Source organism: Pezoporus wallicus, unplaced genomic scaffold (assembly GCF_028554395.1).
Source record: "Pezoporus wallicus isolate ANWC-B61680 ecotype Strahan unplaced genomic scaffold, APGP_CSIRO_Pwel_v1 contig_11493, whole genome shotgun sequence".
NCBI classification, from domain to species: Eukaryota; Metazoa; Chordata; class Aves; order Psittaciformes; family Psittacidae; genus Pezoporus; species Pezoporus wallicus.
Genome location: NW_026635895.1, coordinates 1540197 through 1554894, shown reverse-complemented (window position 1 = coordinate 1554894; position 14698 = coordinate 1540197). Strand labels below are relative to the sequence as shown.

At 51.2% G+C, this 14698-nt stretch overlaps 1 protein-coding gene across 1 annotated transcript in view; it reads right to left on the bottom strand.

The window, feature by feature from the left end:
* Positions 1–13655, bottom strand: part of EML4 (EMAP like 4) — a 122722-nt gene extending 109067 nt beyond the window's left edge. The window contains exon 1 of the mRNA XM_057398527.1: positions 13553–13655. Coding sequence (XP_057254510.1) covers positions 13553–13577 — 25 coding nt within the window. The 5' untranslated portion in view covers positions 13578–13655. The remainder of the gene's footprint in view (positions 1–13552) is intronic.
* Positions 13656–14698: the final 1043 nt, after the last annotated feature.

Genomic DNA, 14698 nt, shown 5'->3' with positions numbered 1-14698 from the left:
CTGTGGGAACTCATGGAGCCCACTTCACAAACATCCCCAAAGCATTTTCCCAATTCACTAAACCATGAGCACACACACACTGTGCCCAACAACAAACAGAAACTTACCTACCATCAGTGTTAACACCAGCGTGGAAATGGTCCTCCTGGTGCTGTCAGTACATAAGCACACATGCAAACTTAAAGGCAAGGGGGAAGGAAGAAAGCCATATGGCAGCTACCACCTCTATCTAAGCTGTAAAAAGGATGGCTCTTGTCAGACAAGAACCAGAGATGCTTGTTGGACTGACCAAGCAGCACCCTCCTGCCCTAAGCTCCCAGGACATGCCCCAACAACACATCAAGCTCCCAGAGCATCGTCGTGCTGCAGTTTTCCATTTGGAGAATGCACAGCACAGAAGTGAAACGGCTGAACCCTATCCTGACACCTGCCTCAGGAGAGACAATGCCTTCTGCAACGCTGAAACCGTTCCCAGGCAGTGCCCAAGGAGGACACAGGTTACAAAAGGACTGACACGACATAAAGTAGCCCATGGCAACCAAGAGCACAATGGGAGAACACAGGGTGCACACTGTGCACCTCTAGATTTGGGCAAACACAGCTGTTAGCAGAGCAGGGCTATGCCAGCCCTGCTGCTTGCACACGTGCCACAGCGGCTCCCAAGCTTGAGAGGTGCCTTCGTTCTGTCATCACCATGAGGCTGGGGACACACTGTCAGGGATCCCAAACCAAATCTTGTTGATCCCAAAGCCATCAACAAGAGTGCAGCCACCGGCTGGGGCTAAGGGATCCACAAGGAATCAGTCAGAGACAGGAAAGCCTCCCCCTTTCCAGTTTATGTATTTTACTGTATAAAAAGCAATGTAAAGAGCATGTCGCCTCCACCGTTGCCCCTAGCACAGCAGCACCGTGCAGGAAGACCACAGCACCATCTCCCTCTGCCATCGGACAGGGATGGTCATCACCTTCCCTGCCTCCTGCCGCAGGATGAGCACGCAGCCTTGCAGCTACAGCAGAAACACTCAGGACCCACCTCAATGGGTTTTCAGGAACCAAAAGTAACTTAAATGGCAGGCAGCGAGAAGCAGAAAACATTACCCAAGGGGCAGACGTGTAACACACCCCGCCCCACAACACAGCATCCCTACAGATAATATGGAGGGGAGGGCAGCATTATATGGTGTTGGACACATGAGTTCACAGTGAGAAGCACGTGTTATAGCAGCCAAACACAAGAGGAAGGCACAGGAGCTGCTCTGTGGGGATGGTTTCCATCCATCGTGAGCAACTCCTCAAGGGCTTTCCCCCTGGATGAGTTACACCAAACCCCAGAGGGGACCCAGCTCCGCCTCCCAGCACGATGGTGCCCATGGGTAGCATGTGGTTTCAGGCTCATTGAGCTCAGCTACAGCACGTACTATGCACTGCACAGGAGAGAGGACATTAACACACACACACACATATCAAAGCCAGCAATGCAGATGACAAGAGTCACTGCAGAATGGTTATTTCTGCACTCCTACTTCCCAAAGGAGAACGATGCAGATCAAAAGCAGAAGCCAGTCCCCAGGGCTGTTCTGCCTGTGCTGCCACTCCAGAGTCTGTAACAGCCCAGTGTAATTAAGCTGATGAAGAAGAGTTAAGAGCGAACAGGCCAACCCTACCCCTTTTCCTTCTACAAATACATCCACAAAGACCATATGATAGTAGTACAGAGGAGCTCTTTGCCAAAATAGAGCTTCTTGTGCATCTTAAGCAAGTCGCTTCTTTCTGGTAAAGGTTTCCATCTTCTTTTACATGCCCAGGAGTTGAGCTTTGGTGCTATGTGGGTTTTAAACCATACATCGTCTGCAAAAGACTTGTACACAGCATTATGGCAAAGGGGAAAAAAGCGACTTCAAAGTTAGCTTAAAGCTTTGCAAACCCAAACACGTACTGCAGTGCGTAAGATAATCAAAACCCAGGGACACGGAAGAGAAACCGCAATCCATATTAATCACACATAGAAGTAGTACCTGAAAGCAGGGCTGTATAATACAACTGCAATGTTTCAACCGAAGAACACATATATACTTTAATGAGACTACAGGAGCACTGTGCAATGCTTCCATGCAGCGTTTTGTACAAGTCAAAAAGCCCTGTTGTAAACAAATGATGCTGCAAATGGACGATATTACCAGATCCTGAGCAAAACTGTAATGGCAGCCCTTGAAATGCTCAGTTATGCACTAAAAATAGCCAGAACCGAGTCCCTTTAACTAAAACCTTTATATTTGAAAGGGGTGGGTGGGTGCAGGAGTATATAGATGAACACACCAGGGTCTGGGCTCATCTCCATTGGCTCTCCAAACACAATAAGGACTATTCCGATTTTATCTGTTTGACTTCGACCAGCAGCTGAAAGGCAGATGTAAGTGACCCTTAAACCCAAATCCACGCACCACAGTCAGCACCAGCTTCATGCTGCAGACACGCTAGGCCTGTTTCTTGTCCGTCCCCTTTTGCTTTCTTGCGATGCCCCTTGCCATTCTTTCTATGGCTTTGACAAAACGTCCCTTTGTGGTCTATGAAGAGGAAAGAGCAAACATCACCATCAGCGCACGACACCGGCGGCCAAGTGCGGGCCCTCCTGCTCAGCTATAGGAACAGGAAACTGAAATGTCTACTGTAAACAGTCACGACGGAAATGCAGATGAAGCAAACTCGTGGTAGTGTGAAGCCCTACAGCCATCCCTGTGTGACTGAGCGGGGCAACAACTGAACCGGGATCAGAGGGCACACAAATTTCCAACCACCAGATTTAGATATGGCCCAAGGGGTTGATCAGATAAGTCAAGCCCCACCTGGGATTCCAATCTCGGCAGCACACATCACTCACCTCCCCTCTTTGTGTTTGCCCAGCCCTTATCCCAGACTAAGGCTTAGGGCAAGCAAGCTGCTGCTGTGGGGGACAACAGAATCCACGCATGGAGGCAAGAACAGTCAGAGACCTCGAGCAGGACAAGGGCAGCAGCATCAAAACGATGCCCAGCAGGGCAAAGATGGGGATCCTGCCCCTCTGTCTGGGAGACCCCCCCTGAAGCCCTGGTCCAGCAGCACAAGAGGGACGTGGAGCTGTTGGAGAGGGTCCAGAGGAGGCCATGGAGATGCTGCAAGGGCTGGAGCAGCTCTGCTCTGGAGCCAGGCTCAGAGAGCTGGGCTGGGGCAGCCTGGACAAGAGAAGGCTCCTGAAGGGGAGACCTCAGAGCAGCTCCAGTGCCTAAAGGGGCTACAAGAAACATGGAAAGGGGCTTGGGACAAGGGATGGAGGGACAGGCCAAGGGGAATGGCTTTAACCTGCCAGAGGTGAGACCGAGATGAGCTCTTAGGCAGAAGCTCTTCCCTGTGAGGGTGCTGAGGCGCTGGCACAGGGTGCCCAGAGCAGCTGTGGCTGCCCCATCCCTGGCAGTGTTCAAGGCCAGGTTGGACACAGGGCCTTGGAGCAAGCTGCTCCAGTGGAAGGGGTCCCTGCCCGTGGTAGGGGTTGGAGCTGGATGGGCTTTAAGGTCCTTTCCAACCCAAACCAGGCTGGGGTTCTATGATTAAACAATAACCTACAGTATGCATCTGCACATCACCAATAAGGCTGCACTGGTTTTCTGCTCTCAGTTGTTCTAAACATCAGTTTGTAAGTTTCCAGACTGCAAGCTGAGGTCTGTTCTCTTTGCATCTAAACCAGGTAGCATGGAAAAGCTTAAGGGCTGCTGTTCATCTCACACAAAAATCACCCATATTCTCTGCACTTTGAGATCCATTAAAACATATATCAATTTGTAGTACTGCATGTGGGGGTCAGCCATCATCCCCTCCCAAAGCCACTACAGGACAGGGAGAGCAGCTCCAGCCCTCACACACACACACCCCCCCCATTCACCTCAAGGCAGCTGAGATGATTCATTTCTGTATCTGTGCTCCTCCGAGGCACACTGCTGCACTCCTTGGATTATGATCCCCAGAGCATCCCAGTCACCCGGCCGTACTGGTCCCAGTTGGCGAGCACCAGTCAGGTTAGCTGCATCAGCAAACAGGACAGAACAGTGCCAGGCTGGAGCATCACTTCTAATGAAGCACATAAACCAGATGAAGTGCTCAAGAATGTGAATCATTCACCGTTTTCTACTACTACACCTAATACCCATTTTCCTCTGTGTTCAACAGGAAAACAAACCATTTCCTTCTGAAATCTAATCCGAGTAGATCTCAAATCCCTCTTTGTTGATAGAGCCACTAAACACTTGATAGCTATAGCTTCCATTAACTTCACAGCACCGATAATGACTGAATGCTCCCAGGATTTGAAAACTCAAACAGGACTGAAATACGAAGCAGAAATCAAAGTTAAACACGTTACCTAAACCAAGCCAACAATGCAAACTGGGAGAAGCCAGCCCCATGAGCTGACTGGAGTCAGGAAACACAGCTTTAGGAATAGAATGAAAGAGTATTATGCTACCATACAGAACTCAAAGTCACAAGGAAGTACATAATCACCTCTATTACCCTGCCTTGCTGGATCTGCCCTCATCACCACTGGGCACTGCCTCTCCAGTCCACCACACTACACCCACCAGTGCCCTGCAGAATGGTTTCTTTTGGGTTAAAGATCTGCAAACGCAGAAAACGTGGATCAACTGGAGGAAACGTCTGCTGCTGTTTCACTGGGGTGATCTGGCAGCCAGGTGTGCGGTGTGTGGGACCAGATCCCAGCATCCTATTTTGTGAAGCGGGATGAGACAGGCTATAGTTCCTATTCCCTCTAACCTGACCTCTCAGAAACCGAGTCCTCAGCCACACCAGCTACACCAGACTTCTGCTGCGGGGTGAGAAATGAGAGGAAAGCAACCCAAAAGGGGTGCTCCAGAAAAGGCACATACCCTCCAGGAAGCTCTGCCTGGCAAACACACACACATACCAAACCCAGAACAAGATCTCAGGTATTTCTTAGCTTCAGGCTGAATACCTGCCCAAGTTCCAGTGGTTTGGCATACCCAGCCTATTAAAAGGAAGTTAAAACAATTTAGGAGTGTCAATAGACAGAAACAGCATCTCCCCTCATGCATTTTTTAGGCAAAAAGTAATACTTTAAAAAAAAAAACCCCACACATTTACATCAGGAGCATCACCATCGAGTCTGTACTGGCTAAATGAATGGCCTTACTACTCCAGTTCTTCAGTGTGAAGAATGAACTCAAAGAAATTGAGCATTTCCCCATATCTACCTCCAAAGCAACTTACATATTCATGGTAATGACACATCCATAGAGGTAGAGGTAGCAAGGATTCAGCCTTTTGTGCTGACTGTTAGCATGGTCACAGCCTAACTGCTCCTTAGCTGTGCTAACCAACCCTTCTGAGCACCTTTCATCAAGTAACTACGGTCAGAGGTTATAGAAAATACAGCAAAACCAACCCAAACCCGGTTATTAAACATTCACATTAAACATGTCACATCATTTTGATGGAGAAAGGCCAAAACACGTGCTACGTGTTTTAGGGAACAGCCATGCAGCAGTCATCCCCACCACCAGTCCCAATGCACACGAGTCTAAAACCATCCCAAAGCAGGGCTTATTCCAGCTATTACAAACCTGCCAATAGGGACTTGGAGCTCTTTCACACTTATCCCATGGGGAAAAAAGAAGGCAAAGAGTTTGGACTTCTTGCTCTTGCTGTCCCCTCTGCCTCATGACTTTCACGGACACATTCAGAGCTCAGGCAGTGAGCACCCCAGCCACACAAAGCACCGGTTTCCTGCTCCATCTCTCCGATGGCGCTTGCACAGTCCATGTTGGAAGAGGAGGGACAGCCGCTCAATGCAGGGTTTCACAGCTAAACAAAGGTGTAATTTTCTCCTTGTTAGAGCTCTTGTTTACACGAGCTAAGTGATGCTGTGCAGTTGTGAGCACTGCCAGGGCTCCGAACCCTGCAGCTCCAGCACTTTAATTGATGGCCCCTACTGCCGGAGGTTCCTCCCTTCCACGCCACCCCTTGGAAATACCAAGAAGCCTGTTTACAGGAATGCTCTCCTGAAACCCAGTTCAATCACACAGCACGCAGAGAAACCCCGAACTGCTGTAATGCACGGCAATACACCCAAACTGGCCTTTGCTCCCAGGGAAGCCCAAATGCATGCACATCTGCAGCAGTCATCTCGGAAGCGCTCGGGCTCCAAGCGTGATTTCACCACAGCGACATCCATCCGGAGATGCGCAAGAAAGTCTCTAACAGCAACACTTTTCCTTCCATTCCACACGGTCAGGTTGCCAGTATCTACTGCTGCTGGAAAGGAACCCAGGCAGCCGTACCCTCCCCAAAGGATTACATCTACACTTGAAAGCCACTCCAAAGCCTGTTGGTTATAAAAGCCAGAGGCACTGCAAGCTGTTTATCCTACAGTAACAGAGCTGGTGCAGGGCCTGGAGCACAAGTGTGATGGGCAACGGCTGAGGGACCTGGGGGGCTCAGTCTGGAGAAGAGAAGGCTCGGGGGGACCCGATCGCTCCCTACAAGTGCCTGCCAGGAGGATGGAGCCAGGAGGGGCTGGGCTCTGCTCCCGAGGAGCAAGGGATGGGACAAGAGGAACCGGCCTCAAGCTGCCCCAGGGCAGGTTTAGATGGAGCTGAGGAACAATTCCTGCCCCAGAGGGTGCTCGGGCATTGGAACAGGCTGCCCAGGGCAGGGCTGCAGGCACCGTCCCTGCAAGTGTTCACACAGCGTGGAGACGAGGCCTCAGTGCCACGGGTTAGGGGTGGCCTTGGCAGCGCTGGGGTAAGGGTTGGACTGGATGAGCTTAAAGGGCTTTTCCAGCCTGGCTGATGCTGTGACTCTATACCGTAAGCCTAAAGAAACGGCCCAGTTAGTTCGGGGAGGTGACATCCACTCTCCAAAACCTGCAGGACTGGGCTTTATTCTGCCCTTTTAAACAGGGCTTGCCAATGAAACTCACGAGTCTGATTAACCAAAGACAATGCACCCAACAGGGCCTCTTCATAACACGGCATGGGCTGCTGGTGACCATGAAGAAGGGGGAAGGAAACAAACTGAAGCCCCCCTCCTGCTGCTGCTGCTCTGCACGGTGATGGGTGCAAACCTCATCAGAACCCTGACATGTTCTCTAAAGAGGGGGAAACGTAACATACAGCAAGACATGAGCAAAGCGATGGCTCTACCATTCATCTTGTACATTTGGGATTACAAGTATAGTTACACATGCGAGGGCTTGCTCACCTCAGCCCCTGAGTGACATGAAGCATTTGTACGCTATTTCTATGTCATAATGCCATGAAACGGTGGCAACATCATCCCCTCTTGGGGTTGGACAGCAAATAAAAGCTATTAACAAGAGAAGCTTCTTTCTTGCTTTTGTGCCCTCAACTCGAAAGAAAGAAATCCAACTCTGGTCTTTATAATTATGAGGTTCTTATGCAAAAGCCCTTACTTTAATTAGACCGCATTTCTAGGCCTAAGTAATTTAAAGCATCCCTTTAGAGAACTAAATCTGGGGCTTAGAAGCTTTTGTGACTGTGATTTATCCACTGGGCTCCAGTCTCCCAATTTTCCCAGGGGATTACGACAGCCTGCCAACCGAGCTCCATGCATTAAAACTGTTTACACGACCCCAAACCCCATTCCAACACAAAACAGGGCCCCTCCACTTCCCCTCTTTTTTGTAAGCCCAAAGGAACTGGCAGGAGAAGTGGGAACGAGCTCCAGGCTGGAGCACTGCACTCACAGCTACGGGCTGGGTCTCATCGAAGCAAGACTGACTTCATGTAAAAGCCAACAGGGAGTGGTTTTCCTTCATTGAATCCATCTGAAACCCAAGGTGGCTGTACCTCTCCAGCATATATAGCTGTTCATAGAACACAGCCATGCTGCTTCCACTCTTGCCCGTTCCATTGAGCTTCTGTTACGAGCAAGAGTCACCTACACGTGCAAACAGCTCCAGTGAGCTAAAGAAACGTATTTAAACACAGAACTACTACGAATACTACAGTAAAGCAGATCTGCACTGAAAATTATCTTGCCTGAAAGCCGCAAGAGCATGCAAAGCACACTGTGAGGTGGGGCGCAAAGGCGGCGTGGACCACCAGCCAAAGAAAGAACCTGGACGCTCCAACCCTTGCCGAAAAAGCAGATGTCTTTCCTGATGAACAGCGCTGCTGTGCAAAGCAGAGCTGCACAGCCATCCAAAAGTCAGAGCAGTAGATGAGAAACAAGCAGTTGAAGAACATAAAGACACGGCTATATTTAGCAGAAACTGTTGAGGATGCGCATAGAGGTGACCCACTGAGAGGCAAAACAATACAAACAATAATAAACAACTAGTTCAGCCAACCCAGCAAGAAGTCTCGGGGCAGAAAGCTGACTGTAATATACTCACTGAAGGTATGCAGCACAAATACGTACAGCACGGGGCAAAAAGAAACACAAATATTGAACAGAAGTAATTAGCAAAGGGGAACAGGAAGGAGGAAGAACAAAAACCACGATGAAAAATAGAAACAGCAAAACCAGAAGAGGAAAACATTTCGTATGTTCCAAGATTCAGCCACAAGCTCAGGCTTTACTGACTCTGGTGTCTCTCCTCACATCCCACCCGTGAAGATGACTCAACCCTCTCGGAAGAGCTCGCACATCACCACACGGTGCCCAGGTACCCGTCCTGCAGCGCCCAGGGAAAGACAAGCCTGGCAACCCAGAGCCCTGCTTCGCAAGCAAGATTTCCTGCCCTCAGTAAAGCAGATTAAAAGTTGTTTATCCGGGGAGTCTCATCTCTTTAAACAGAAGAACGTCCCTGTTCGAAATGCCCAACACCAGCAAGCGCAGAGACGCTTGTGCTGTCATCCTACATGCCATGTTCTTAGAAGACTAATCACCCTCTAACCCCCTTCCTATTGCATTAGGCGGGAGCAAAACAGGAACTACGGTCTTGGCCTTAAAACTGCATTCATAAAGATTAGATTTAGCGAGGGCCTAAAGAGAGAAGGGGAAAATAAACCTCCACACTTCACTGAAACAACACGAAGAAGGGAAGCAGCTACTCTGAAGGGCAAGGACTGATTTACAGATTTCCCTGTTTAGCGAGTTGTTACAAACTGCGCAATCACCCATATAATGCTCCTAAGAGCACTGCTCTTGACCAATCTTTTCCTTTTATCGTATCTTTACACCCTGCACCATAGAAAGCACAGAAATATCCTTCCAGACTAGCCTCTTCAGGCAAGAGAGAATCCTGTCAGGTAACTACAGTCCTCCTATCAAAAGTGATTCAGTTAAAGAGTATGAAAACCACACTGTGAGGCCAAAAATTCTTCCCAGCATCCCAGGCATTCAAAGCCTTTCTGAAGGCGAGAGGAGAGAGTCTTTCTAATGGAGACTCCTGTGTTTGGGATTCCGTTTCTTCTTTTGCTTTTAAAAGCCAGCGTGTTACTCACAACCAGGCCAAATACTGGCAACTGCCCTGTGCAGGGAAAGGGCCCTTCTTTAAACACACCATCCTTTGCTTCCCAGCTGGCTACAGAGCAAAACGTTCCCCCTCGCTGCCCATCAACTAGAGACCCTTCTAGCAAAAGCTGGCCCACCACTGGGTTCCTAAAGCAGACAGCCTGTTCTCACCGCTCCGGCTGAATCACCGCTGGTGCACCCGAGGCCATCCTCCTGGGGCAGGACAGACTGATGTCCTGCCAAAGCTCTTCAGCATCACGCAGCAATCCCACGGGCAGGGCGCTGGGAATGAAGGTGAACTCGCTGTAGCTGTGAGCAATTGCACTGCAGCACCACGGCCGCTTGCACAGTCTAGATGGGCAACCACCAAACTGCATGTCCTAGCCCAAATAAAGCAACACACACACACAGCCCCCCCCCAAGCTGTCACCACCACTCATTCCACACACTCCTTCAGCTCCGTACCGAGCCCAGCCAGAGACGAATCACGATGCACGCACACTCCCCAGGCTCCGAGCTCAAGGGCTCTCTGCTCGAGCTCTCAGCATACCTGCCTCACATCACTTACTGGGTCCTAGCAAAGCCACAGGATCCAGACACGCTGGTGGCTCTCCCAGTGCAGAGGAGCAGCACATTCACCCCTGCCTGAGCTACCCCAGGCAGGCCCGACCGACCTGCGAGGCAGGAATGTGTTCCAACAGCTTTCATACAGTACCCACTATAAGAAATGGCAGCGGGGGGAATTAGGAACCGACCTACATGCCACCCCTCCAGTACGTAGCTAGGGCATATACAGCAGTTACCAGCTTACGTGTACAGTGACGGAACAATATATAGACACTACATAAAATGAACCTTGCTATTTTTCCTGTTCTCCCTCCTACAACAGAGGAGAGCAAAAGCTGGCCTCCACTTAGTCATTACACCTCTCCTTTGCCTTATGTTTCCCTATAAAATTGCACAAGCTCAACTACTCTTTAAAGAAAAACCCTAAATTATTCCCCCTGATTGAGCCTTCATGAGAGGACTGGGTTTAATTCCTCTGTGGAAATACTGCCCCGGCCCTCATCGCTGGAGAGATGCTGTTGAAACGCTTTACACCACATTGCTACCATTTGCTGGTGACAAGCACGCAACCAGCTGCGGCTATTTGTCTAACACGGTGTGATGAATGCTTCCACATCTTTCTTTACAATAAGTTACTGTCACAGAGCTCGACTAGCAGAAGCTGTCTCAGAAGGGAAAACAATGAGGCGGCTACAAGCAGTGGACATAATCCACGGTGATACACAAAAATCAAAGTTATTGATGGCCACAAAACTGGCAGTCTTCTACAGCTCCCTGACGGGCACCTCTGGACCAGCTCCCCATGGGCTCACAGGCACCAGTGCGAGGATGGAAGGGCTACAGGGCAGTAGCGCAGCAGCGCAGCACGAAGGGCAGAGGGGGCTAAAGCAGGGTGAACCCCACTGTCCTATTTCCCACATGGGCTCTCTGCTTTGTTCGCCTTTTTTTTGGCGGAACTCTCTCCTCGCTTCCTTTGATGGCATTCACAGGGCTTTCCCCTAAAGACACCATCTGTGGGTTGCTTTGAGTGGCACCTAACAGAGAACTTTGCTGAGCCAGAGCACATACCCATGCTGTGCTCTTGTCTCGGTGAGGGCACAAAGCAGCAGCCCAGCCCTCACGCCAAGTTCGCGGGCTTCTTATTCCCACTCAGAAGCACATTCCTCCACTGCAAGGGATGCAGCTGAAAAAGCTGATGGCCAAAACCCGCCGAGCCCTCTGACCCGTTGGAAATGGTCAGATGTGCAGTGTGAGCGTCCTATTTGAGACAATAAACGGGATCAGAGAACCACTTTGCTGCTGGTGATGTTCAAAAGGTACCAAAGCCCCAGCAAATGTGAAATAACTCAAGTGTTTTATCAAGAGAGTAAACCAATACCCATTTCAGCTAACTCAGAACACAGATTATTTCTCTTTACTGTACACAGTAACTGTATACTCTTAAGCCGAGCGCTACATAAGCGTTTACTAAACCAATAACCAAACCCATTTTCTAAATTACATCTAAAATGGTTTCTTTCATCTGTTTATTCTCATGAAAATTGCCAAGTGGGAGCCAAAAGAAAACAGCTGTGCATTTTCAACTGCGAGACACGTAAGGAGGTATTTCTGCCTGTGCTGGAGGGCACAATCTGTAATAACAGTTTGCCTTCCAGATAATGCCAGGAGGAGGCATTAAAAGGACAACTTGCTCTCTAATAAGCTCGCCTGACTGCGTGAGCACGCACATACATCGACAGCACAGTTCTGCCACCAATAATTCTTAATTAATCTTTACGTTTCAGTCAAAATTACATTAATTTATGGCCTTCCTAAAAGCCATTTACCAGGCAGCTGATTAAACTCAGGCCATTTGATTTTAATTAGAGATGTTGAAGAAAAGCCCATCAGGAACAATTCACACATCTTTGTGTACCCTACACGCTCGTTAGCGGCTAGAGCAAGCAACGAGGGATTAGAACGACAGGAGAGGGCTACCTAGCACGATCCAAACCTGAAAACAAGGCAGCCACGTAGAGTTTTGCACCTTAAACTAAGGGTTCTGGGAATGGCCCCTCCTCAGCCCACATCCAACCAACCACCCTGCTCACTACAACAGCAGCAAAATCAAAGGGCAACTGACAGCCTACATCATGACACACAGTCGTACAGACTGAGCCGAGTTTAATCCTCATTACACCCCAATAAAATCACAGCACCTTCCTGACCAGACAGTGAAACAAACGAAGGTGCAGATGGGGCCCATCACCCCTCCAGCCAGCCTGCACCCAACTTCCAGGAAAACGATGCTTTAGTGCTGCAAAATAACGGGTGTGTGTGTGTGTGTCTGTTTCCAACAGAAAACGGTTATTTCTAACTACCAGCCTCAGTGGGGCCAATACTCCACGAGTTACAGCGATATCGGTGCCTTTTGATATGGTGATCAGCTCCACCGCTGGGTAACGAGGCGCATAAATATTAACCGGACACATCTGCATCATTTACGTGTGTCACCCACAGGCACAGCACCCGCACCGCTCCTCCGCCTGTCGCTTTTTGATCCTCCTCGGCTATAAAACGACCACGGCAGTTAACTTGAGCGAGGAGAGAGCATCAGGCAAAGAGCCAGCCTACCAACGTGCACTGTTAATTACGGTGCACCAGTTTGGCTTGGACCGGCGCCCAAAACGCAGGAGTTGCCATTTCCAAACCTGAAAGGTTCGGGACACGCTCCGGAGGGTTTAAATGAGTCAGTTTTTCCAGAAAACGGGAGACCTGTTCGCTATTATTGCAGATCTCACAGGAGCGCCGTAAAACCAAATTAATCTGATCTGGGGAGGCAGAGATTTATTCCTCCGCAAGAGGCGGAGGGGTGCTGAAAGCAAAGAGAAGGCGCAGGAGAGCACAAGCAGGTAGGACCACAAGGAGTGTCACCACGGAGCAAACGCTCAGCCCCACGGTGCCCTTGGAACTTCCAAGAAGCACCCAGGAACGTCCACGCTCTATAACCCTGGCGTTTGGAGGCGTTTTTAGCTCACACTTTGAATCAGGACGACTTCTCACGAGGTGCAACCTGCCCTCCGCCCCGTTCGCAGAGCGGGCTACTTTTCCCTCTAAAGAAGCCGCTGCCAACCTGCCGCAACCTCCGCGGAACCGAAGAGGCCGCAGCCCGGCCGCTTTCTGGGAACACCGGGAGAAGGCACCGAGTACTCCCGAGCACAGCAGCGGAGCACGGCACCCAAGGAGCCGGGGGGGCTCCGCGGGCAAAACGGGGATGCGGGAGGGGACATAAAACAATCGCACGGAAAGCAAACAGTAACGAAGGCACAATCACAACTTCACCCAAACCGCACGGCCCAGGCGAGGGAAGAACAAAGGAGCCAAGTGCAGCCGGAGCGCTCGCAACAGATGGTTTGAAGCTGAACAGATTTCGCGACGGCATCGCCCCCCCCCCCGCCATTCCTCCCTCCCTCCTCGTTCCCCTTCCCCTCCGCAGCCCCAGTCCCATCCCGTCGCTCACCCAAACTCCCGGCGAACCCGTCCATCTTGCGCGCGCGGCGAGGCCGGTGCCGCAGCCCGAGACGAAGCCGCCGCTGCCGGCCGGGACAGGTTCATTCACCCGCAGCAGCAGCGGCGGCGGCTCCGCGGCCCGGGGCTCATGGGCTGCCCGCGCCCGGTGGTGGCGGTGGCGGCGGAGCCTCCTCCTCCTCCTCCTGCTGCTGCTGCCGCGGGGCCGGCGCTGCCCGGCTCCGTCCCTGCGCCGCGACCCCAGCGCGGCAGCCAGCGCCGAGCTCCTCCCGCCGCCGGCAGCGCCGCCCCAGCGCCCCGTGCTGTCGTGCTTCCGACTCCGCCCGCGCTGGCAGGCGCCGCTTCCCCTGCGGCCGGGGCTCTTGCGTCTGTCCGTCCCGCTTACCCCATCGGGCAGCGTCCTCGCCTCTCACACTAACCTCAGGTTACAGCTCCCCGTGGCTCCGAGTCCCAGCCGCGGGACCACGGCAACACGGAGCAGAAAGCGCGGATCCGGTCGCCTAGCCGCCAGGTTTTCCTCTGTTCAGCAGCATCAAGCGGCGTGATGCGCCGGTTGCTTCTCGGTCAGGAAGAGCTGCGTACCCGCTGCAACATCCCGGTTTGCTGCCAGCAGAGAGAAAGGGACGGATCGGTTCCTTGCGAGCAGGGCCCTCCCGAGCTAGGGAGTAACGCAGTGGGGTACCAGCATATGTTTCCCAGCCCCTCCCCTCTACCCAGGTGAGGGCATCGCCCCTTGCTTATATATAAGTAAACCCAGGCGGGCTCTGCTTGCTCACATGGGAGGAAAACACCTTGAAATCTTTAATCAAAGCCTAATCTCCATCAGGTTTTCCTAAGCAGCTGCCACTGCCATGTGTGTGAGTGTGGCTGCCTGCAAACTACATCAGTAACCCGCCCTCGTGTGTCCTTGTCGAAAGAGATGCCTTTCAGTGGGTCTGCTGTAAATGGGGCATCGTTAGCCTTAATTAGTAGCAAACTTCCTACCTGACCCTGGGCTCCGTTGCTCTGGAAGGGCTCTGTATAAGCTGCTTCCAGAGCCTTGTACCTGCGTTCAAACGAGTGCTGCGGTCAGTCCAGTCACCATTCCAGTTGCAGTGATTCATTTTACAGACAAAAGCAAGAAGGCGGCACAACAGCT